This window comes from Acipenser ruthenus, chromosome 8 (genome assembly GCF_902713425.1).
Source record: "Acipenser ruthenus chromosome 8, fAciRut3.2 maternal haplotype, whole genome shotgun sequence".
In the NCBI taxonomy this organism is placed as follows: Eukaryota; Metazoa; Chordata; class Actinopteri; order Acipenseriformes; family Acipenseridae; genus Acipenser; species Acipenser ruthenus.
The window spans coordinates 38,752,205-38,778,288 of NC_081196.1; the positions used below are offsets into that span (position 1 = coordinate 38,752,205).

The 26,084-nt window shown below is 39.3% G+C and overlaps 2 protein-coding genes across 5 annotated transcripts in view; both read left to right on the forward strand.

Moving 5' to 3' along the window:
* LOC117406428 (X-linked retinitis pigmentosa GTPase regulator-like) overlaps positions 1–5,032 on the forward strand; it is a 38,701-nt gene extending 33,669 nt beyond the window's left edge. Inside the window, exon 17 of the mRNA XM_034010432.3 lies at positions 487–5,032. Coding sequence (XP_033866323.3) covers positions 487–750 — 264 coding nt within the window. The 3' untranslated portion in view covers positions 751–5,032. The remainder of the gene's footprint in view (positions 1–486) is intronic.
* Positions 5,033–6,782: 1,750 nt separating this feature from the next.
* LOC117406906 (sushi repeat-containing protein SRPX-like) overlaps positions 6,783–26,084 on the forward strand; it is a 37,462-nt gene continuing 18,160 nt past the window's right edge. The window contains exons 1-4 of one of the 4 annotated variants that reach the window (XM_059028922.1): positions 6,783–6,809; positions 7,127–7,358; positions 21,500–21,556; positions 25,010–25,201. In XM_059028922.1, the coding sequence (XP_058884905.1) occupies positions 7,289–7,358; positions 21,500–21,556; positions 25,010–25,201 (319 nt within the window). In that variant the 5' untranslated portion in view covers positions 6,783–6,809; positions 7,127–7,288. Of the gene's footprint in view, positions 6,810–7,117; positions 7,359–21,499; positions 21,557–25,009; positions 25,202–26,084 lie in introns of those variants that run through there. The other 3 variants (XM_034011293.3, XM_034011295.3, XM_034011296.3) reach the window with 3 other exon arrangements.

Sequence of the window (26,084 nt, forward strand, 5' to 3'; positions counted from 1 at the left end):
TAAAAAGTACTATGATTATTACATAGTGGAGGCTGTGTGGTCCAGTGGTTAAAGAAAAAGGGCTTGTAACCAGGGGGTCTCCGGTTCAAATCCCACTTCAGCCACTGACTCATTGTGTCATCCTGAGCAAGTCACTTAACCTCCTTGTGCTCTGTCTTTCGGGTGAGACGTATTTGTAAGTGACTCTGCAGCTGATGCATAGTTCACACACCCTAATCTCTGTAAGTCGCCTTGGATAAAGGCGTCTGCTAAATAAATAAATAATACATATTCTTGGTTGTAAAGGCGTAATGGAGCATGATGCTTATAAGAAACCTTTGAATTTTCATCCACCAATCAGACATTACTTGCATGGTTGACCTTTTCTCAATGTAAGCCTACAACTCAAGCTCTTACCTACTTGATGCGATCAACCACCAGTCAGTGATGTCAATTAATGTCTGCCAAACTTTGATGCAGCTGTCTTTGTATTCCTCTTTGTTGCAGATTAGTCTGTTCAAGAGAAGGTCGATCCCAGAAGACAAGAAGCCAGAAAAAAAGGGTGAAGTGAAACCAGTAAGCACTCTTCAGGAAGACAAGCCCAAAGACAATCGAAACGGCTCCCCTGGAAAGCTGGAAAACAAAGACCTCAACCAGAACAGCGCCGGGGAAAACACTATAGAGCCCACACAGTCAGTCCAGGACGGTACTGAAAAAACACAACGCATCCTGGAAAAGAAGTCACGATCAGCAACATGTACAATACTCTGATTGTGTGTGTGTGTGTGTGTGTGTGTGTATATATATATATTATATACGCTTCTCGAAAGCCACTAGGTGCTGCATGTAATGTTCAAGCACTGATTTCAAATAGAGGGAAGTTACTACGCACAATCGTGAGTTATGATACGTGCTGGATCACCACCACAACTTGTGGTGCTAATTTATTAATGTCAGATATTGTTACCTTTACATCACAAGCTTTACTGTTTGATTTTTAGTCTATGGGCAACATTTTTGTGAAAAACTTGGTGTGTTTTTTGATCTGTGAAACTCAACTGTACGTATTTTATGTAACACAGAGACATTTATTTATAAAAATATATTTCATGTAAAAGCACAATTTGCACTTTAAATTGGAACAGTACATAATATATACATATATAGTTCTATATAGATATGATAATATGTTTCAGGGACATTTTTTCACCACTTCTCATTGTAAAGCCTTACACCGCTTTGTGTTGAAAAGTATTGGTGTTCTGACATCAGCTATACTGTATTGAGAGTAAAAGGCAGCTCTTTTTCAGAATATGTATTTTTTTATCAAGATTATTAAATTTTGATCAGGCCACTGACTGTTGTTTCACCTGATATATACTGTTAGCTACAGATGTTTATCAGAATACTTGTATGATCTAATTTTCAGAAATGGGGGGGAGGTTTGGAAACATTTCACACTGTTTCTTTTGGCACTGATTGGCTGGGTATCTGTCAATATCTGATGCGCTTTTCGTCTTGCTTCGTGGGTAACAGCCTAAATTGAAGCAACAGTTATGTAATCATGCCTTACTCTCTAGTCAAGTAACAACTAATACTCTCTTGACTTTTCTCTTAGCAAATTTTCCTTATAATAGGTTTACCATTTTTTATTTACATTTTTTAGATTTACCTATAAAACATGTGTTTTCTTAAATGACTTGTTTTCAGAGATGTACAGAAAGGCCAGTCTGAGCTTAAGTGATCTGATCCGATCCAGGGTAAATTAATCTCAAGTGATCCACGTATTATGGAAACCTGAGTCACAAAACTTTGTATTTTTCATGCTACTGATTAATGGGTTAAAGAGGGTCTTGACTGCAGCAAGTGCATGCCTCGTCCAGCAGAGGGCACTGTAGATCATAGCAAGGATCTCATACTGTAGGCCAGGGTGTCCCAATAATGGCCCTGAGGTACCCCTGTGTCTGCTGGTTTTCATTCCAACTGAGTTCTCAATTACTTAATCAAACTCTTAATTGAACTAATAATGTACTTAATTAGACCTTTTTAATTGTTCTCAGCTCCTAAAAAGTTGCCAATTTCAAGTTACTTATAAAATTGTATAATCAACTCCAACTGTTTAAAAGCTGAAAACAATTAAAAAGGTCTACTTAAGCCAGGGGTGTCAAACTCCAGTCCTCGAGGGCCGCAGGGTCTTCTGGTTTTCATTCCAACTTAAGCTCTCAATTAACATAATTGATCTAATTATTTGTTGAATTTGACATATTTAATATTTTTTAAGGTCTTTAACAGTTGATGGTTTTAAAAATGCACTTGATTCAAGGTACACTACCTATGAAACATTTTGAGGCCTGAAGAGAAGTGTTAAATGTGTCCAGTTAATCAAATAATTAACCAATTAAGTAATTGAGAGCTCGGGTGGAACGAAAGCCAGAAGACACTGCAGCCCTCCAGGAACGGAGTTTGACACCCCTGGCTTAAGCTAACGAATAGTTCAATTAAGGGTTTGATTAAGTAATTCAGAACTCAGTTGGAATGAAAACCAGCAGACACAGGGGTCCCCCAGGACCAGGATTGGGAAATCCTGTCTACTCTGCCTAGATTTGAAACGTACTAGTGCAGATGGCCTGTTTGCTTTTCCACCCAAAAAATCATAACAGTATAAAGTACATGAATTCAATCCAAATGGAATTTTACTCTGGGTGTTTTCTTGTCATTATATTGTCATTGTATCACAATGATTTTTAAGAATGTGTTGTTTCCTCTGCTTTTATGGTTTAATAGAGTGTGCAAATGCTGTATTGTTGTGTAATACAAACCATAATTGCCCCTCTTCCAAAAGATAAATAGTTCAATTTGTTTAAAAAAAAAAAAAAAAAAAAGCAGAAGCAGAGGTAACCAGATCTAGTGTTCAGGGGGTCAGTGTTCATGATCCAGGTGTTTTGTTCCTGTAAAGCCTTAATATTCTTTATTCTTTACAGATCTAATAAAGGCAGCACTCACAGCATCTAAGGCTTAGATACTATGTGGTAGGGACATACTGTATATACATATAAAGTGCAGCTTTTGAATGTTAAACCCTATATATGATACTATATAATTCCAGTAAGGTAATATAGGGTTTGAAGAAGGTGTGAGTAAGTGCACTTTACCCTTGAAGGGCAGTGATATGCCCTGTGTGAAATCCATGTTGGGGATGGTGAGGTTTTCCTGTTTGGCATTGAGCTATATATACCATTGTCTTTGAATAGTTCATTTTGAAACAAGGCAAATCATCCTCTGCTCTTTCATGTGACAATCAACATAAATACATGTCCCACTCTGTGCCAGATTTGCAATTTCCCTGAAGCCCTGCTATTCGCTTATTGGCACTTATAAAGGAGTCTTCTAGGTAAACAAATGTCGCATTCTTATTGAAGTCAAAGTTGATACGAGTCCTCGAAATTATAATCACAGTGGAGCTTTAGTTGCATTTTTCTATAGGACATTTTTATTGTATAAATATAAAAATCAGTGGCACTGGTTTTGCCCACAGATCCAAAGACTTCAAGTCAGGTTAAGCATTAGGGGTGTTCTTTGTTTTAGACTTTCAACATTTAAAGGTAATCACGTATTAACATTTAGAATTGTGCCTAAATGTTTAATAGTTGTCGACAATATGCATGTTTATACAGTGGTAATGGATTTAATATTCAATATTTATTTAAACTCTCTTCCATATACGCATATATGTTGTACATCTCTAGTCTTACACAAGTGTTCTAGTAATTTATACAAAGTAACAGTACTCTATTGGAAGTCCTTCTACATTGTTAAAAACATTCCTACTGTGTTATAAGCATAAATGTTTTTATTGCTCAAGTTTAAACATTTCTGAAATGAAACATAATCTAACACCCCTGATAAGTGCTGGTTCATCGGATAGCATAGTCAGGGTGCTAAAAACAAGCTTCATTGCTGTGTGGGATACCTTGGGTTTTCAATAACAAGCAAGTATACAGAGGGCTTGTTTTTAATCTGACTATAGAGGACTCATTGAAAACACTGTTTAAAAAACGAGTTCCCCAAATCAAGATCTACTTTTGGTTGAATGAAAGCACAGCTTCTGCAGAAAAGGTCCAATTATATACTGTAGGTCGTAAGGCAGCAATAGAAACTCTGATCATAGTGATTGAAAACTGGGAAGATTTTCTTTTGATCATTACTTCAACCAGTAGTGCAGAAATAATCAAGTTCTCATCTGCAATCTGTACAGCTGGCATGAATATGTTTTCATAGTGCCTATTCATAAATATGAATACGCCCAATTGTGATTTGAGGCCTTAAATTACACTTTGTATATAAGGTATATTTTTTTAGAAGGAAATAAAATCTCTTGTATTTTTAGTTGTTTTGTGTAGTTTGCCTTATCTTTAAATTTGTATGTCTGTACACCACTTTGTAACTCAACTTGTATCCAATGGAAATATGTATTTACAGCTTGCCATGGTTTGTTTGATACTAGTATGTGTTTTCTGGTTTTATGTCTAATTGTGCTCATCTGGCATGTGGATGCGACGTAAACTTCAGTTTATGCTTGAAAAAAAAAGACTATTCCTTGACCATACATGCAGACCATCAAGACTATTCCTTGACCATCATACTTGCAAATGATGACAATGACAAAACCAAAAAGTATGACCCCATGCCAAGTTGCGTAAATGTTTAGATGTTTGCTATTATTTAATTTTTTTTATGATACGCCACAATCATTTAGCAGCTGGGAGCCCTTTAGGTTATGCTGCTTTTCAGAGAGCACAGGCTGTTTGGATCACATCCTCAGAAAGGGAAAACATTGCAGACATATTTAAAACATGCCAGTCGATATGCGATAGAATCCAAATGTTTCACTCTTTCGTTCTTTCTAGGAATACTTTTGCCTTCGTTTAGAATGAGAATTACAGTGAGTATATTCTATTATAGAGGTCAAGTGCAGTAATTATTTTGAAAATCTGAGGTACTTTTAAGTGGTTTATTGTAATGCCTGGAATTGGAAATACCTCCTTTGTATTGCTTTTCATAAAACCATTAGTTGTTACTTGACTAGTGTTATTAATGTCAATGATTTGTTAATGTCCTAGGTAGTGGGTGTGCAGTGGTGTTACATGCTTGTGCTAAAATCCTCAATCTGATGAAAAGAAATGGTACGTTCTGCTTCACCTGTGCTGCATGCCTCTGCATATAGTGAATAGTGACTACTCCCCTTTGAAACAAACTTTAAAATAATGCTAATGTTATGTAGGTCATCCCCTTGCATAAAATTAGATCAAAGATCATCAGCTTGTTTATTTACTCAATTCAACACCTTATATTGTATATGTATGTGCCCATTCAACCCTTACCAAAAATACAGGACGGCCATAAATTATGATTATCAGCACATGAGGGACAAGATGAGCAGATAAAAAGAAATTCATAAATGTTGCCACCAGAACGGTGTAATTGTAGCGCTAATGTGCATAATTAATCAAATAAAAGGAAATGCTGAAATCACTGGGATGCTGGCTACACGGTCTGTCAGTATGACTCCACAAGAGATGGCAACGTTAGTGAAGCTTTTCTATCATCATGGGAACAATGCAGGAAAAGCCATCTGCTGCTAAACAGAAAAGACTTTGTCGAGGTCCATGCAGAGCACAAACCACACAAAATGTGGTTGTGAAATTTGAAGAAATACATGTTTGTGACCAGTTGAGGAGTGAATGGCCAGCGACCAATCTTGTGGAAACAGCTGCTGTAATTGCTCTTGCAACAGAAGACAAGGCAGCACTCATTCAACATGGAACATGCAGGCGGTCCAACGAACAGGCATACCGGGGTCATCCTTTTACAAAGATAAAGCTTCTGCAGGAACTGATTGCAACAGATCACCTGCCTTGACATGATTTTGCACTGCTGTTTGTTGTGTGCCTGGAACTTGATCCCAAGTGACAAAGTCGCTAGCATTGCTCAGAACATGTTGCGATTGGCTGTTTTCATCATTATTCCTCGATTGGATGCTGTAGTTGAGAATGAGGGGAGGACATATTGAACACGTACTGTATAAATGTATTAATTCATTTCATTATATATCATTGAGGTAACTTTGTTTGTGAAGTTACTTGGGGGCACAGCAATAGACCATAATGCAAATGGAAATTTCGTTTTTATACAGTAGACAATGGGGCACCCTGCCTTAGAGCAAAGAAAAACGTTTATTCAGGAAATGCTCCACAAATAAACCCACTTCATCCAATTCCAAAAAGAAACTCACAGCATCAAGACAAGGACCAATATACAAGGCTTATAACAGCTAAGGACTATTCACAAAACTGACACAACTGACAATTTCCACTGTAATTATTTGAGTTCAGATTATAGAAACATACATAAAGTCATTGACAATACAGACAGAAAATGATCTAACTATTGTACTGTAAATACGCTTCAAATGTAGTGCATCCCTTGTTTTAATTGTTTGCTGTTGGCACGTGGGTGCGTCATAAACTCCAGTTTACATTAATGAAACAGAACCTGGTATACGGAGTGCCAGTGCATTGGTCAGTTATAATGCTGCTTTAAAGGCGTATGGAACTTTGTTGCACCATGTTCTCAGGTAATGTAACTTGAAAGCAGACAATCTATATAATACAAGTACAGTACCATATAACTGTCTAGGCTACTGACTTCAATGGTCTGATGAACTATTGCCACATATGCTTTTTTTTTTTTTTTTTTTTTTTTTTTACCTTCTGTGAACAGCATTAGTCTGGTAGGACTCATGTAGGCGTCAGGGACATCCACTCCTTAAGGTAAATAACATACACATACTATCATGCTAGTACAATATTCAGATCAGAGAAGCTGAAAAGAAAGTCCTTGAACATATAAACATTGATTCTTCTTGATTAAAGTGTATACCGTGTCCTTTCTGAATGACCACAGAGATAAACGTGATATGCTTACACGGTTATTACGTTTAAAAGTATGACTTTAGCTCTCACTGTAACATACATGACTGCAGATACAGACAGTACACGTTCTATTGTCGAATAGTACAATGGGGGAGGGACGAGTTGAAAGTTTCTTGTCGAATAAATAAATGTTTTTTTTTGTTTTTTTTTTCCAGGCTGGCAAGTATAGCTGTGTACAAAGTTGATCAGAAAGAAGGGAAGAACTTTTAACGGTGTCTTCTCCAGTTTCCTGGTAAAGAGGCGTTTCTTTAGGAGGCTTGTGCTTTAAGATAGCTTCTTTCAGAGACGTGTTTGGAAAGGGAGCGACATATTTGGACATGGATACCTGGCTAAAGCTGCTTCTGTTTGTAGCAGTTCACCTTTCTTCTGCCTATGGATACGATGGAGGTAAGGAATGCGTTTAGTTCTCCTCACCGTATTGCAGAAAACTCTGTTATTTAATTTTAGTTTTTATATAAGCGCTGCTTTACTGTAGAGTCTGCACAATGCACTCAATTGTGTTATTATTTGTACTACATTCTGGTTGTGGATTACCCTTTTTTCTCCTTTAACTTCGCAGAATTTCAGGCTCCTGTTGGAATCGGTTGTTTTTGCAGTTTACATTTTTTGCAAAAGTTTCTACCAGTGTATAAATTTTTTGCCTTCATTCAGCTCAATGAAATGCTCTCTTTTTTTTTTTTTTTTTTTTTTTTTTTTTTTTTTTAACTCGGTTATTCTTAGCAATTTGTTGACGTGGGAGGAATTTTGACAGGAGTAGGCAGGTATGGAAAGTTGAATATTTTCTGGCGCGCGCAACTACTGTGAAATGACAACCGTATTTTCTTTGGATGGTGTGAAGATTACAAAATTAAAATATGAACACGTTTAACAACCATAATACGCTAACCCTATACAGTAACACTGAATATTTAACAAAATTCAGTTAACCTGATTCATACTGGATAACACCATTGTGGTGATTCTGTTCAAATTATGGCTTTAAATTAACTTAACGAGGCATTTGTGTGGTTCTTTGCACACCATCCGAATGCGTTTCTTTTAGTATGTACGTTTAATATAATCTATGACCAACCACATTATTATGGTGTGGACAAAATATATTTCAGTATATCGAAACATACATTACACAATGTTTTCAATGTATAGCTCTCTGTGGGCTAAGTTGACCACCAATTTGAGTTGAAGTAAGAAATTGTAGCCCTTTCTACCTCCCCTACACAGAAAATAAACTTTTTTAGAAGGCTGTAATTGAATGACTTTTTATCAAGATTTGTAACTAGCGTTACAGTACAATAAAGGTGTAAGCTGTGTTTCAGCTGGTTCAGGAGACTTGGTGCTGGTTCAGGAGCAAGATAAAATGGTCCTTTAAAAACCCCTTTACTGTTAAGTCAACTGTATGCTGTCTAAACTCCTAAATGAATCTATTTGTTGTAAAATCTTATATGGGATTGTATATACCTGCTGGGTGCCAAGTAAGGGTAAATGACAGGTTCCTTGAGGATTTACCACTGTTGCTTTTGCAAATAGAGACAGACTTTTCTGGATTTGTAAAGGACAGGCACTTTAGAGTATGGGTGCTTTAGGAGCCTAAATACTGTTTCAAAGTTACTGTATAATACTGTATATATACTGAATAACTTCTGTCTTCAAGAATAGTATAGTCTTCTGATGAGAACCCTTAAATTAAATAATTTGAGATTTAAAAGGATGTTTAGAGCAGGCGTTATTGTTAAAAACAAAAACAAATTGATAATCGAAAACATCACCATGTCCCTATGCGGTAAGCATTTTAATATAGGCTACATTTCACAACAGTAAGTGTAGATTTCAGCATAAATTATGTGATGCAGGAGGTGTGTTTACCTGTAACTTCTATTCTGTGCAAACACTTCACAAGTACTTGCACAAGGAATTGGAATTGGAAAACAGTTTTTGTTGTGATACCTTTGAAAACGAATAAGCTGAACAAGTTTATAAAATAGGCTAGCTGTGAGGCTGTACTGATATGTAAGAGAAACCATCCTTACCTCAGTTTTTACTTCTCACCTGGTGAGACATTTGTGGTGTTGGAAGCTAGTATTTTTTATATCAATATTTAGCTGATCCTATTAAAAGGTGTGGATCAGCATGGTTTACATTATTCAACAGATTCGGAAAAGAAATTCATATTTTCAGTGGGAAAGACAACTCCAGCCACATAACTCTTAGTGGGTGCCAAACTTCCACAAGATGTGACGCTTGCAGCATCTTTGTCCAGTCCAGGGCTCAGACTCACCACACTATGTTGCAGTGGTCCAGATAACCGCTGTGGCCGGGAGCGGTTACAGTAACAGCCTGTTACATTTGTGTTGGCTTTGTATCAAATTAAATGTCTTTAACGAGTTGCTGTCAAAAATTGGTGAATTGCATGGAAAGATATAATAATAATCTTTATATAGCACCTTTCATAGTGGACCACCATCACAAAGCACTTAACAGTAGGCTGTGAACTGTGCATTATATGCAGAGTCACTTACAACAGGACATTGATTTAACATCTCATGTGCAGGATGGAGCACAAGGAGGTTAAATAACTTGCTCAGGGTCAAACAGTGAGTCAGTAAGTGGCAGAGGTGGTATTTGAACCGGTGACCTTCTAGTTATAAGCCCTGGACTTTAACCACTGGACCACATTGTCTTATAAATATATTTATATTGCCTGAACAATCTGGATGCGTTTTCATTTTTCAAGTGCAATAATGTTTCCATGTTTTTCTTGTCTCTTAAAAAGCCTAAGTTATATTCAGTTTAAGTATAATTGCCTAGATTTATTTTTGATACCAAAAAGCTGTATATTGTGCCTACAATAAATGTTTTGTCAAACTTTTCCTGGTGAGTCAGTTGTAAAAGTTCACAGCAGATACTGTGGATGGTTACTCATTTTTTCTTTTGTGATCAAATGTTTACCCTCCACCCTCCACAAAAACCACCCCCCACAAAGGACCTCCCAAACTAATATCAGTCATATAAAATTGAAGTAGGATTAATCAAAGATCTAATGGAGTCTGCACCCCATCTCTAGGCCTGCACAGTCTTCTCCCCAGCGCCATGGACCCGAGCAGTAGAAAGTTCCATATAAATTATATCAAGAAAGGCAAGGGTCCATTGACGGTAGGGGAGGGAATGTGGAGGTTGACAACGAAGAGCTATCTTTTTTTTTTAGCTGCTGTGAGACCAGCTAACCAGATCCGTTTCTGCTGCAATGATAGATCTAGAGATGAGTTATCATTCAGTAATAATAGCAGGGCAAGAGATATTCTTCTCAAGATCAGTGGACAAAGTTGAAGAGACCTGATCCCAAAACACAGCCACAACAGGACACTTCCAAACCATATGTAAAAATGGATGGTTACTGACATGACTGTGAGATTTATAAGCTGTGGTTACTAATAAAACATTTTGATGTCTCTCTTAGATTTGGGGATCTGTAACAGGGCGAGGAGCCCTGTACGTATTACTTGTTTATTTATTTTCAAAACGGGGTCTCCCCCTCCGCCCCTGTGCAGGCTATTGTTTTGTATTTGTTTGTTTTATGATTTTTTGTTTGGTATTATGTATTTACATGACGGTGAAGCGCTGCGTGTTTTGTTATTGTTTTGTTATGTGACACCGTAGCCGTGTCTTTTTTGTTATTATATTGTTTAGTAGCGTGGATGGGTAGCCCCATCCACAGTAATTTAGAAAACTCGTGCAGATTGTGGCCGAGGGGTAATAGAATAATTGCCAGCTAGTTAAACCCCTCGGCCACGATATATAAACCTGCAACTCTCTACCCTCAGGGTGGGTGTTTAGGAGTGAGAGCGAGAGGAGCGAGAGAGATACGAAACTTAAAATTAGTAACACAGGAACAGTGACAGCCATTGCCCAGCCTGACCTGTGCTGTTTTGTTTGTTTTATGTTCGAGACTTGTTTTGTTTAAACCTTTTATTTTCGCTCTGTGGACAAGCCTTTTTGTTAAAATCTTTTATTTATTTTTGTATTTAAATAAACAGTGCCGCCGCGTCTTTTATTTTTAAACTGCAGTTCAGCCTTGGTGTCAGTGTGTTTCCCTTCCTGCTTCTGGCCTGACGTCACCGCACAGCCACCCTGTCACAGGGTCTATTCCCATGATATAAACAATCTGCATTAATCCCACTGGTCTTTTCAAATAGAGGCTGAATTATTGCAAAATATACTGTGGAAATAATATATTGTGCTTTTTAGAGCTCTAGCGGAGAGGTGTTAAGACCCACCACTATTTACAGCAGTAGGAAAGACCCCTGTGTAATTCTCTTATTAGAGCATTAATTTGGGGTACAGAGCTATTGGGCCACGTTACATTACAGATGTCACCAATACTCATCGCTACACCCATCACCACAAACATATTGTTGCTTGCCATTAATATTATATTGTGAAGATCCATATAACAGCAGTGTTTAAAACAAAAAAGTATGAGAACTGTGTGGAATTATTTCATTCTAATGATGCATGCAATGTCAAAAAGCATCAGTTATCACTATCTCAGCCATTGTTTTGTTATTTGGTACTGCAACAGGAGCGTACTGTTACTGTGTGGCTATCCGCTGAGAAACGAGAGACACGGAGGGTTTGACGTTGAAACGGCGCACAGGTGCAGGCAGTTGCAGTGATTGTTGGCCGCCACTAGGGTACCAGCAATGGTATCCCTAGTGCGGAATGATATATATATATATATATATATATATATATATATATATATATATATATATATATATATATATACAGGTGTACATTGAAATACAAAATGTAAAACAAACACTGTACAAAAACAAAGCTAATAAACAAAAGGTGGCCAAGCTTGGGCCGTGCACTACTCTCACTAAAAGGGAGGCCCCGCACCAGGAACATTCTCCCTGCACAAACTAAATAAACATTGTTGTGGGATTAAAATTCCCCTAAATGAGTCCCTTTTTTATATGATCCCGGTTCAACACATGGTGATCAATGGTAGCTTGCCCTGGTTCCACACACAGTTGTGTGGGTTCTTCTCCTTCAGCTTGTTACATCACAGAACAAAGGACTGGCTTTCCAGCCCCTTTCTAAAGGAAGGTGACCAGGGTTAATTGGTTATCAATTCTTCAATTGACACCTGGCCACCTGCTGCACATTCTTTTCAGTTATTCAAATGAAACACATTTTTAGTTACAAACCCCACCACTGTTATTTATAATCAAACAAAAAAAACCTATTTTACAGGGGCAGGTCTCAGCCCTGCCACAGGTACTTTTTAAAAAGCCACTGTAAGGACAGCAGCACCATGATTCAGATTGAATCTTCAGACTTGTGTAACAAAAGTAGAAATGTCATTGAATTGCCCTGTTGCATATTCAAGACTGTAGATGCATTTCTTAATTCATTTTGACACCAGCATGCTGAAAATCAGAGGGATGACAAGAGAGAAGCAAACTACAGTTACAAGGCTGGCTCCTGTTGTTAATAAAATGAAAAGTAATCCTCTGTTCCAGTCAGTTCTGCTGGGGAAGGGTAGTCCATCATATCTGTGTCCTTAAGCTTGCCACCAGCATCCATCATGTGGAAACGAGTGCCAGGAAAAGAGTCACTTTGTAGTAACTTTCCACTGTGGAGGCCCGCTGTGTGTTATATGACAAGCCAGTGAGACACATTTTCTTGTAATTTCAGCAGATTTTCCTGGAAAAAGTGTGTTCACACCAAGGTGCAATTAGGATGCTGGTGACTAATAGGGAGTGTAAATAGCTGTGTTGTAGATGGTCAGGAAAAGGATTATTTTATGATTCAGTGCTCAGAGGTGAGCCTATCAATTACAGAGCTATTGACCAGGATGTGATACAATTAGTTTGAGACGTTAGCTGCCACTTCTAAGTTCAGAGTAAGTGAGGTGCATAATGATAGGGCAGTGGTGGCACGGCAGGTGGTCATTTAACAGATTTAAAGAAAAACAATAAAAATAAGGCAATTGCAGTCCTGAAGTGCCATTCTACAGGTTGAACAAGGACAGTGTAATTAAATATTTAACTGCTATAAGAACATGGTTTGTACAACTGCCTCATCTGGTAGGGTCAGAGTTGCTTGGACAAAGTATAAGGGAGGGATTGTACTGTACTGCAATCAATGCAGAATTTTAGAAGATCAGTAAGAACCTAAGAAGCAAAGTAAATGTATGTCTGGTTTCCAGTAGCTGGTTGATCTCAATTTTGTCGAGTCGCTGTTTAAAGGATCCCAGTGGTTCAGCATCAAAGACATGGCTACTGTAGGTAACCCTTTCCATACCCTCACCACTCTGTCTGCACTTCATTTCCAGCTGTGTCCTCTGGTCCTGGTTTCTGTTATATGCTTAAATTGTTGGCTAGGGTTATTCCTTGGCTGTGTTTTCTCAGAGCAGGTCACATTTACATATTTGCTCCATTTATCCGTCCGCCATTTGACTGTTTGTTAGATTGGCACGGAATTAGGTTCTTTACTGTACATGCTTTGTGAAAGGAAAAGAAAAGGTAATACAACTAGTAACACACTAGTAGGAACATTACATTTGAACAGTTTTATTTTCCTTTCACAAGACTTATAAGGGTTTTGATTAAACTTGTCCATTGAGTACTAACCCTTTATATTCATGAAAGTGTCTTTTTTTCACCAGAAAGTCTTTGTGCTTGTAAACCTGTCTCCACATGCATACTGTATGTTTAAGTTTGGGATACCTCGTCATGATTAAGTTGCTTAGTAACCTGTTGCCATAGTAAATATCAAGACAGTCGGGGCTATGATTTAGAACAAAAGTATTTTACGATGTAAAGATTTATTTCATGAAGGTACCCATCGTTTCAAAGAGGTTAAAGGGTATTCAGCTTGCAGCCTGAATACATACTATGTCAAAGACAGCCCAAACAATACAGAGTGGCACTGACTGCACTTTTGTACATAATATTGATTATACATTGGAGGTTTTAAAGAAACAACGAGCTATTTACTATAAGTAAAGTAAAGCTCATACAGTTCAAGTGGCACTAGCCATCCTCCTTGAGAAAACTGATGATATGACACTTAAATGCTGGCATATGAACAGAAATAGGAGGCTGTGTGGTCCAGTGGTTAAAGAAAAGGGCTTGTAACCAGGAGGTCCCCGGTTCAAATCCCACCTCAGCCACTGACTCATTGTGTGACCCTGAGCAAGTCACAACCTCCTTGTGCTCCGTCTTTCGGGTGAGACGTAATTGTAAGTGACTCTGCAGCTGATACATAGTTCACACACCCTAGTCTCTGATTTCCATTACACGAGAGTAGATGTTAAAACTTCATGCTGATTTGAACTCGGCTCTCGCCAAGGTAAACACTGACTAAGACGTAGCTTTACAGTAAACTAATGTGATCCATCTGTGTCTCCATCCATTTGCGCTTCCTTCCATATGATGATGTAGATATCCTTCTGTCTGGTGTTGATGGCTGAAGTGTAATGCTGGCTCCAGGGATCAGCTTATTGCCTCCCTAGCGCATCAGCACACACAACAATGCGATGCTGGCTCCGGGGATCAACCACAGTGCAGTCTTCACAGTGCGTCAGCATGACAACCGTCTGGATTGAGCTAAGTAGGGTACATCTCTGGGTACATCTCTGGGGTCTTCAAGTGGGCACCTTCCATCCTCGGTGTTTCATCGACTAGCCCACGACACCTCAAGAGGGCTCGACGGTGATTCTGACGTCCCAGCATCACCCGTCCCCCACTCAACTCAGCCCAGCTTACTTACCCGTACATCAGCGTTTCTTTCTTTCTATTGTGCTTGAGATCCCCAGCCAGAATCTTTCCGTCTCAACCACAGCCAGTTGCTGCTCCTCTCTGCTGCTTCAGATAAGTTCTTCACTGTGCGACACAACTCTTGGCCACTGAATCCGACGTCTCTGAGAAACCGGGTTGTAGAGAGTGCCACAAATCCTCGACAGCCCTCCTCCACTGGGTAGACATAGACTCTCCATCCCCGCTGTTCCGCTTCAGTCGCTAGTTGAGCATACCGCAGTTTCTTCCTCTCATACGCCTCATCTACAGCATCCTCCCATGGCACTGTTAACTCTACCAGGTGTACAAGGCGTGCTGATCCAGACCACAAGACAATATCTGGTCGAAGGTTAGTGGTGGCAATCTCAGGTGGAAAAATAAGCCGTTGACCAACATCTGCCAGCATTTTCCAGTCTCTAGCAGCTTCCAGTTGTCCTGGGCGAGTATTGGTTTTAACACCTTTTCTTGGTGGTTGCTCTCCTGGGTGGAGGAATGTTGTCTTTTGTGTGTAATGTTTTGATGGAACAGGTGGCAACTTATTGGTCATGTTACGCTTGTTTTCCAATTCGAAGGCCAAACATCGCAGCACCTGGTCATGGCGCCAAGTAAACCGTCCTTGGCTAAGAGCCACCTTACATCCTGTCAAAATGTGCCTTAATGTTGCAGGTGATGAACACAAAGGGCATGAGGGATCCTCTCCTACCCAGAGGTTTCGGTTCTGTGGTGATGGGAGAACATCATATGTTGAACTGATGAGGAAACTGATCCTGCGCTGTTCCATTGACCATAGGTCTTGCCAGCCAATCTTGCGTTGTTCCACACTCTCCAATCTCATCCATTCTCCCTGCTTGGCCTGGGAAATGGCCTTTATAGACCTCATCCTCTCCTCCTGCTTTTGCACCTCGTTGACTACCAGCTTCCTCCGTTGAGCTGGGGCTGCCTTGTGCCATGTAGGAGGAGCTGAACTGAGACCAAGACCCCCTCTTCCATGCTGAACTTGCCCCATGATATCACCAATTTTCAACACAGTTGCTGCCTCCCTTACGCATTTGTCGCGTGACTCTACTAATGTCATTTCCAGTCCGACCTTGGCGCACTTAAACTCCTCGGTTAGAGCGGAGACTGGTAGCTGCAGTATTCCTTTACCATAAAGTCCCACTCTGCTGAGGCAGCGTGGAACTCCCAACCATTTCCTGATGTATGAACTGATTAAAGCTTCCAGCTTCTCTACTGTTGTCAAAGAAACCTTATACACAATCAGTGGCCACAGCAACCTCGGCAGTAGACCAAACTGAAAGTACCAGAGTTTTAGTTCGCCTGGTAAAGCGCTGCTGTCTATGCTCTTCAACCCTTCCACTGCTTGTTGTCTAACTTCTCCCACACAAACTGTGTCCTTTAGATCCCCATCGTACCATCTCCCAAGACTCTTCACTGGCTTCTCAGACACTGTTGGTATTGCCTCACCATTAATGAAGAACGTTCTATCTACTACTTTACCTTTAATTATAGCGATGCTCCTTGATTTAGTGGGCTTGAATTGCATTCGTGCCCATTCAGTGTTATTGGTTAATTTGCCCAATAACCGATTAGTGCAGGCTACTGTTGTAGTCATGGTTGTCATGTCATCCATGTATGCTCAAATTGGTGGTAGTCGCATTCCAGAAACCAAGCGCGCTCCTCCCACTACCCATTTTGATGCCCTAATGATTACTTCCATTGCCATGGTAAAAACCAGTGGAGAAATGGTGCATCCCGCCATTATTCCAACTTCTAGGCATTGCCATGTAGTGCTGAATTCAGAAGTTGAAAAACTAAATTGCAAATCTCCAAAGTAGGCTTTCACTAAATTTGTTATTGTCATCGGTACACTGAAAAAATCAAATGCTGCCCAAAGAAGTTCATGTGGCACTGAACCATATACATTAGCCAAACCCAGGAATGTCACATGGAGCTCCTTCCTCTCCTTTTTAGCTGATTGAATTTGTTGCCAGATCACATTGATGTGTTCTAAGCATCCTGGGAAACCTGGAATGCCTGCTTTTTGTACTGAAGTGTCAATGAAGCAGTTCTTTAATAGGTAAGTTGACAATCTCTGAGCAATAATGCTGAAGAAAATCTTGCCTTCTACGTTTAATAGGGAAATAGGATGAAACCGACTGATGCTTGTAGAATCTTTTTCTTTAGGTATAAAGACTCCACCTGCTCGGCGCTATGCCGTGGGCAGCAGTGTGGAGTAGTGGTTAGGGCTCTGGACTCTTGACTGGAGGGTTGTGGGTTCAAGCCCCAGTGGGGGACACTGCTGTTGTACCCTTGAGCAAGGTACTTTACCTAGATTGCTCCAATAAAAACCCAACTGTATAAATGGGTAATTGTATGTAAAAATAATGTGATATCTGTATAATGTGAAATCTTGTAACAATTGTAAGTCGCCCTGGATAAGGGCGTCTGCTAAGAAATAAAAACAGAACAGATGATACAACCTGTTTTTCCCATGCCACTTTCATCAATTTCCACAGGATTCGTAGAACTCCTGAAGCAGTCTTGTACACTCTGTACAAAACTCCATTAGGCCCTGGAAATTATGATGAAGCCCTTGTTTTTTTCACAGCTCGGTCTACTTCTTTCCACTTAGGTGTACAGTCCTCCGTTTGGTATTCTGGTGGATTGATAGATGGGATGTCTGAAGGAATTGACATAGGCTCCTGCCTTTTTTAATCTGTATGTGTTTCCTCCAAATATCTCTCCAGCTCAAACTTAGATGCTTTAGTGTGCCATTCTTCTCACTGGTGAATAACTTCTTTACAAATTTGAATGGGTCTTTATAAAAGTCAGTTCTCGCACGCTCCTTCTTTTTGTAGCGTTTCCGTAGTGTTGTCCAACGTTGAGTCATCTTCCGCCCCCGCTCTCGCAGACTCTAGGATAAGTCGCCTTGGATAAAGACGTCTGCTAAATAAACAAATAATAATAATAATAATAGTTGTGTCAGCAGTAAAAGTTTATAAGTTCTTTATTGTGCTTCTAAACTCAGACAGAATGGGACATGGGTTTGGAAGTGATCAAAAACATGGGCTCAGTGACAGTGACGTGAGCTTCGTAACGCCAGCAAAGGAAAGCATCAAAAGAACTGGCTGTGCCTTCTTCTATCACGACAGATGCCTTTATTCATGGTAGATGAGTATTTGTGGTATAAACATGTCTGCAAACACTGTACTGGGCTGAGACCAAAACATATTTATATCTTTACAAGCAGGGAGAATGCTGTATTAAGGCTGGAATGCACCTAGACCTTCTAAACTGCATTGTTTATTAGCAAACTCATTTTGAAGATCATGTCTCTGATATACACTGTACACAGGTTTTGTCACTAGGGTATAAAACCAGCAGCAAGAAAAGGACTGATTAGGTGTCGTAATTGTGCAAGGTGTTACAATTGTTCTGGAGGATACAATTACCTTCTCTAATTTCAACACCAGAGTTGGGGCTGAATATGCAGCAAAGTCAGTTCTCCAAAATGACTTTTTTTTCCCGACTTTCCCCATAGAAGTACCTGGCAATTGAGAACCTGCAATTGACCTTTTATCAAAGGTCTGCTGTTTTTAACTCATGACTGGAGCTGACCCCCAGCAGTGAGAAGGAGCTTTTATAAAGGACAGAGTATGTGTCAGGGGTGCCTTTTGCGGTCATGTGAGGGACAGCCATTTACATAAAAGTCCTTTTTAATAATTTTTTATCCAAAAGTTGTACAACCATATTCTATTTGTTTAAACAGGTATGCATTCATTATTGTGCACGAAGAACAAAAGTTAAACTGCCAGATTAAATGCACTTACTGTAGCATTCTTTAATGGGGAGCTTTTGTCCTCTAGGCTCTAGCTTGCAAACGATGCACTGTTCCACAGAGTAAACTAAAACCACATCAGTCACTTTGCAGAGCAGTGTGTGTTAATCTGTCAACATGGATCTGCCTTTGATGGCTTGTCTGCGTGTTGCAGCAGGCCTTGACTACACTGTAGAACCCGTTTCTATAACTAGTGCTTGTGTTTGTTACTGTAGCCCAGCAGACCCTTTTATTAATTTAAAGTAATATCCTGTGTCTGTAATGTGAAAAAAAGTAGGGGAAATGTTTAGTACCTTCCAGGTGAATGAGTCAAAACTCACAATGTCTTAATTGTCATTCCAGAGTACTTATAGTTAGAGTGAGTGTGTGATTTGCCTTTGGTAATTGTTTGTCGTTCATTGTGGGACTTTATATAGCCTGTTAGCATTTACTGCACTGGCCAGAAATTAGAGAATATAGGTACAATTAAACAATCTGTCTTTGTGTTTGTGGAGAGACTGCCTGCAACAATGCTAGTTAATGCTAATTGTAACTGTAGTATGTTTTTAGGTGAAGATCACCTGAATATTTTTATCCATTATAGGACACAGCCTTTTAATCAGACCCAACTTGTGCAGGAATTGAGCCTGGAGTCGAAAGGCTTCTATTCCCATTACTGATCCAAAGAGCCACTGATCCTTTTATCCCTTATATGGTTAAATTGTACAATATTGAGTTATTCAAGATGCAGAATCGCTCCCCTGATACCCAAAAGCCAAAGGCACACAGCATAACCTCAGCTTTGTGTCTTTGCCAAACCCTTAGGCAGCCACATCAGAACATGTTTCACTCTCCTTTCATCCACTCAATGCAGATCAGAATAAATCACACCAGGTCCAAACTGTGGATTCCTCTAAAACCTTACATTCGTGTTTAAAAAGGAATACAAAATAAAGGTTTTACAGCAATAAGGAGTTATTTAACTGCTTTAGGACTTATTAATTAGTTCAGTTAAGAACAAGGTGATGATAAGTTTGTAAATATATATTTTGTATTATTATTTTTCTCTCTTTCATTCTTTGATATACTGTCTCAGAGGTATTTCAACAGTAGTGTGGAATTGATAGGGAAAATAAGTTAAACTGCTTGCAATTGACTGTGGATTCATTTACGTGAGGAACCATTGACTCCGATGGGTGTCTGTAAATCTTCCTTGTTGTTTTAATAATCTAATCAGCAGCAGATTGTAATCCCCTTTGCTGCTTAGACAGTGTAATTGGGCCCTTTTGTATGTTCTGAAACACACATTTAACACAATTAAAATAGGGACCTGTCTGTCAGTTGCGTTCTTTGTTCAACAAATGAAAACCTTAACATCTAAATCTTGAAACTGAAATCCCATAGGGTTAATACATAAAAAGGCCAGTCTGTTAGTTGCAATATACTGTTGGCAGATTAGTAATTAATGATTAATATCCACAATAAAAAACACAACAGCATAATATATAAATCAAGTTTTAAAAGAATACTCAACAAAAAAGTCACTGTATCCTGAAAGCTTTGAATTTAATAGAGTATCTGAAATCTACTTAAGAAAAATAGACCAAATCACAATACTTGGCACCACAACAGTCACTGGTGATGATTGCCAGCGTCAGCTTTATTGTAAATGGAAACAGATTTGTTTAATTTCTTTGACCTTATTGGCTGATGCCTTGTTGAGGTACAGTAATAATTTGTCATAAAAGCAGTACCGTATTCCTTCAAATTTAAGACACACACAGCAATCCTATCTCTGGGGCAGGAAATAGCTACTTTATTTTCCACTGCAGGGGCTGGAGCAGCACAAACTGTCCCTAAAGCTATCCTGGTGCACCTGAATGTTACAGTCGCCACTTCACTTCAGCATTGCCCTGTGTACAGTACAGTGAGGCTCTGGCAGTTCTGAGCAGTTCTGTATGCAGAAGGTGCTGTGTACACCACAGTTTACCTTTGCTGCAAATCAAGAACTGTTGGAATGCTGTGTATAAACACCCAGTTTTGTTTGGGATGATGACCAGCAGTCAGAGTGTATTTCTTCCCAGTGAGGCAGGGTAGGCCAAGGATGTAACAGAGTTGGGTTCAAGTCTGTGATAATAGCTGATGATAGAGGGTCTTAAACAGTCCAAAAACCTGAGGATGCAATAGTTGTGACACAGCATCTACGTGCTTTAAATCCTCTTGCACATGGAGTCCATCTGACTGGGCAAGGGTAAAGGAAAACACAAAGAATAATGGAAATAAAAAGGGAACTACTGCTTTCAAAGCTTGTCAAAGTATCTGCCATTTCCTTTCTGATCAGTTCAGCTCATGCAAATAGCAATTGTTTTTCCTAGTGAGAGGTGAAATGAAAGCAGAATGAAATTTAGGGAAAAGCCAGAAAATGCTGTACACCTTCAATATTATCCATTCCTGAAGATGTCATACTCCAGCACTGGTGCTAATGCAATACGAGTACTGTGCTGCATGCCCTCTGCTGGAATTGAACCCTACAGTAATTGTTAGATTTCATGTTTCATTCTGTTCAATTTATTCATGTGGCCTTCAGAAGAAAGGTGTTTCTGTGTAATAACTATGCAACGATTAAATCACATTACAATGGTGGCACAGCATTGTAGCTGCAATACACATTTAAGACTTTTTGAAACGCTAAAAGGCGATTAATTGACTCGATGTTGCTGGTTTGGACAGAGAATCCACAGATTCATTGTCAGGCATGTTTTCCATATTATACTATATATGGCCAAACCAGCACACCACATGCTTCTCGCTCTGAACTCTGCCCTGGATTGTTTTAGGTTCTAAAGCTGCTTGCATGTGATGCTTTTTTCTTTTGTTTCTAGTTTCTTATTTATTTTGTGTTGTAGGATCTGGATATACAGCGCTAGAAGATGATGAAGATTTTCATGCGCGTACACATGAAGGTGAATGCTTTTACTAATCACTAATATGCACCTGTTTAAAAAGACAGTAAACTAAACCTGCATGAAGCCTGCTGTTTCTCCACCGTTGCTGTTTCTCCATAGTTGGTTTGAACCAAACTAGTGCAAGGGGAGTCAAACAGAATACAATTGGTCAGTATCGACCCCTACAACAATTAAAATGACCTGCTCCAGGATCATCTACTGCACAAAAACTGATCCTGTCATGTCCGCTCCAATAACGCAACAACTCTTTCCGCAGGATGTTAGTGGAATATCTTCCCTTTCCCCCAAATAATTGTAACCAATGTAAAGGACTGTCCTGACAGCTACAATGGAACATCAACCTAAAACGTTCCAGGAACATGTTTATACTGGACACCTTCATCTCCAAGTTTTAGCTTTTTGGCAAATACACATAGTACTAGGTCGGAATTGTAAAATGCAGTACTTGTACCTGGTTAAATAAAGGGTTGATTGATATAACTATATTGTACCTACATGGTGTACTGTACATGTTTAAACACAGTATTTAAAGGGTTTACCCAAACGTCTTCAATCTAACAAATGAATGTAGTAAATGTTATCAGGCTGCAGGCCTTTGCTTGTCTCAGGAGAGAGGTGTACAGTTGTTTCATTTTTATGGTATCGGTGTCTATTGTTTACAGCTCTCATCTTTTTGTCTTTTTACTACTGATTCTTTCAAACCAACGTTGATGCTTTTGTGACATGTTCTATAAAAATGAATCTACTGTATATTTGTGTTTGAACTGTTTTAAATAGTTCTTTTTTTTTTACATACCAGTACTTTTTCACTGTTGGTTTCTTAGCTAACTAAAAGATCATTAGACTGGAAGCAAATATTCAAGCACTGTAAGAAAAAGAGTAAAGATAAAAAAAAAACCCAGCAGATTCTGACAGTTTGAAATTTGAGGTTTCTTTTGGCATTGGACTGCCACAGAGGAACTGTACAGAGTGGCAGCCAAGTAGCCAGACCACAATGACTTACTTTCACAAATCAGAACTATAAACGATTATTATGCAAAAGCAGCCAAGAAATGAAGCTGTACGTGCAATTGACCAGACACCAGAAACAGTTTAGTTTCACTTTAAAACACTTTATACAGTAAGTAATACAAATTGTACAACTTCCTACTGACTTCTAGCCTATTTTAAAGGCTTGACTTTGAACTGTGGGGAATAATAATACATGGTGGAGATTATTGGGATTTGATCCAGCTTGAACTGGAGAGCAAGTGGAGAAACATGACTAGATCAGCCTTGGGTGTACATTAGTGGAATGTAGATGTTGCTGTAGCAAAAAGTATATTGTCTGCTGGGTGTATTTCAATTACTCAGAAAGCAGTAGTGGTACAGAAAGATTTGAAGTAATAGTGCTTGTTGAAACGGATTGGGTTCTGCTTTAACACATTGGGGACTATCCTAATGGTAATATAATTAATTGATCTAAATCTCTTTTTTAGTGTCACATTATAAAGAAATATCCATTTGTAATTCATATTACTGAATTACAAATGGTACATTGAAATTTCGTTCTGTTTGATATTTTATTTTAAAACACTGAAACTCAAAATCAATTATTGTAAGGTGACATTGGTTTTATGTTGGGAAATATTTTTTAGAAAAATAAAAAACTGAAATATCTTGCTTGCATAAGTATTCAACCCCCACACATTAATATTTGGTAGAGCCACCTTTCGCTGCAATAACAGCTTTAAGTCTTTTGGGTAAGTATGTACCAGCTTTGCACACAGTGTCGGAGTGATTTTGGCCCATTCTTCTTGGCAGATTTGCTCCAGGTTGTTCAGGTTGGTTGGACGACGCTTGTGGACCGCAATTTTCAAATAGTGCCACAGATTCTCAATGGGATTGAGATCAGGACTTTGACTGGGCCACTGTAGGACATTCACCTTTTTGTTCTTGAGCCACTCCAATATTGCTTTGGCCTTGTGCTTGGGATCATTGTCCTGCTGAAAGGTGAATTTCCTCCCAAGATTCAGTTTTTTAGCGGACTGAAGCAGGTTCTCTTGCAGTATTTCCCTGTATTTTGCTCCATCCATTCTTCCTTCAGTTTTAACAAGATGCCCAGTCCCTGCTGATGAGAAGCATCCCCACAGCATGATGCTGCCACCACTTCACTGTAGGGCTGGTGTGTCTTGAGGCATGGGCAGTGTTAGGTTTGCGCCACACATAGCGCTTTGAGTTTTGGCCAAAAAGCTCTATCTTGGTCTCATCAGACCACAAAACATTTTTCCACATCGCAGCTGGGTCACTCTCATGCTTTCTGGCAAACTCCAGACGTGCTTTCAGATGGTACATTTTGAGTAACAGCTTCTTTCTTGCCACCCTCCCATACAGGCCAGTGTTATGCAGAGTTCTTGATATGGTTGACTGGTGCACCATTACTCCACTCCCAGCCACTGAACTCTGTAGCTCCTTCAAAGTGATTGTTGGCCTCTCTGTGGCTTCTCTCACAAGTCTCCTTGTTTGAGCGCTGAGTTTTGAGGGACGGCCTTTTCTTGGCAGTGCCTGGGTGGTGTGATGCAGCTTCCACTTCCTGATTATTGATCCAACTGTGCTCACTGGGATATCCAAACACTTGGATATTATTTTGTACCCTTTCCCTAATCTATTCATTTGTATTACTTTATCTCTAACTTCTGTAGAATGCTCTTTGGTCTTAATTTTCCTTCAGATTCAGAGCCTGACCAATGATCCTTCAACAATGGGGTTTTTATCCAGAAAATGTGACAGGAACTTTAATGGTTCACAGGTGGAGGCCAATGGTAAGATAATTGTGACCTTGTTAGGGCAATTTCTTTCATCGGTGTACACTGTGAGCTTCCACAGCACAGGGGTTGAATACTTATGCAAGCAAGATATTTCAGTTTTTTATTTGTCTTAAAAATATTTCCCAACATAAAACCAATGTCACCTTACAATAATTGATTTTGAGTTTCAGTGTTTTAAAATAAAATATCAAACAGAACGAAATTTCAATGTACCATTTGTAATTCAGTAATATGAGAGAATTGGTCAGGGGTCTGAATACTTTTGCAAGGCACCTCCACAATATTATTCTGTTTGCTTAACTGATGCTATTTGAACTACAGTATTCAATGGGAATAAAGGTTATCAAGTTTGATATACTGTATTGATACACATAATTACATCTTGCCTAATTAGTATGAATTAAGTAAGAAAGTCCGTTTGAAATACGCATTAAGCCGGAGAGCTAATGGAGAACCTGTTACTTCAGAACAGATCAATGGGAATGAAGGCTCCTCTTGCTTCCCACTGTCCTGAACAGAACAGGTGGTATTGATCCTAAGTCACGGATCACACATTGTCTTCAAGATGCTTTTTTTGCCTACTATTTATTGCAAAAATGGAGGCTCTCCTTCTCACTTGACCTTGTTTTATCCCTGCTGACAGAGGATCCTTGGTGCGCTCCCATCAAGGTAAAAAACGGTCAAGCCAGGTGTCGAACCCCCCGAGGAGAATACTACAAAAACGTCATGGGATCCCGGTGTAACATTCACTGCAACAAGGGCTACGAAATGCAGGGGCATCCGGAGGTCCTCTGTATGTCGAGCAAGCGGTGGTCAGGCAACTACGCATGCAGAGGTGAGCAAGACAAGCAGCCACTGCTGGCTGTGTACTGTATTATTATCGGGAGGGATACAGTGCAGTAGACTGACTGAACTCTGAACCTTGCTGATGCTGAGCTGATATGTTTTCCAATTGGACAGTAAGTGTTGTTTTCCTTTATAAAGTTGGATATTCAACACAGGACCATTCAAATGTTATACCTTGTGTAAAAATGTTACACAAGGTTTTGGTTTTAGGACAAACGAGATTTATCCTGTCTGCCTCAAAAACAAGAACCAGAAGCAAGGCCCCACTGTACAATTTGAAAACCACGTCTTGCTTCTCCCTTCTCTCTTGGTTTATAGCCTACTGATACAAATGTAAAAAGCAAGCAATAGTAATAGTGTAAACTTGTAAAGTATCTATTGCAACAACAACACAAGGAGTTAAGCAGGTGTCGGTATGTTCACAGACTGCACACCTTGTTGTACTGCCCCCTATCTGCTTCTTCCGGCATGCAGCTCGAAGACTAGCTGGTTAAATTAAACACGGGGCACTGATTCATTCAGCTAGTGTAGAATTCAGTAAGCTGCTGAATGTTTTAGAATCTTCGCAGTCACTAGTTTGAATGCCTCCATTCATTTGATGGAAATGAATGACATGAATACATTTGCTGCACAGACTTCTTCAGAACTGCACTGAACAGAGATTCTTTTCTAGGATTCCCCAATCCCTTTCCAAACAATTCAATAACTGGGTTTAATCTTTAAAACAGGAAGTTGGGCATCAGGTTACCCTGTTACCGACTCAGAGCAATTTCCTATATTTGTGGGTTTTCGAGCATGAACTGCTAGTTTCAGATCCTGCCACAACATCTCAATGGGTTTTAGGTCTGGACTTTGACTAGGCCATTCCAAAA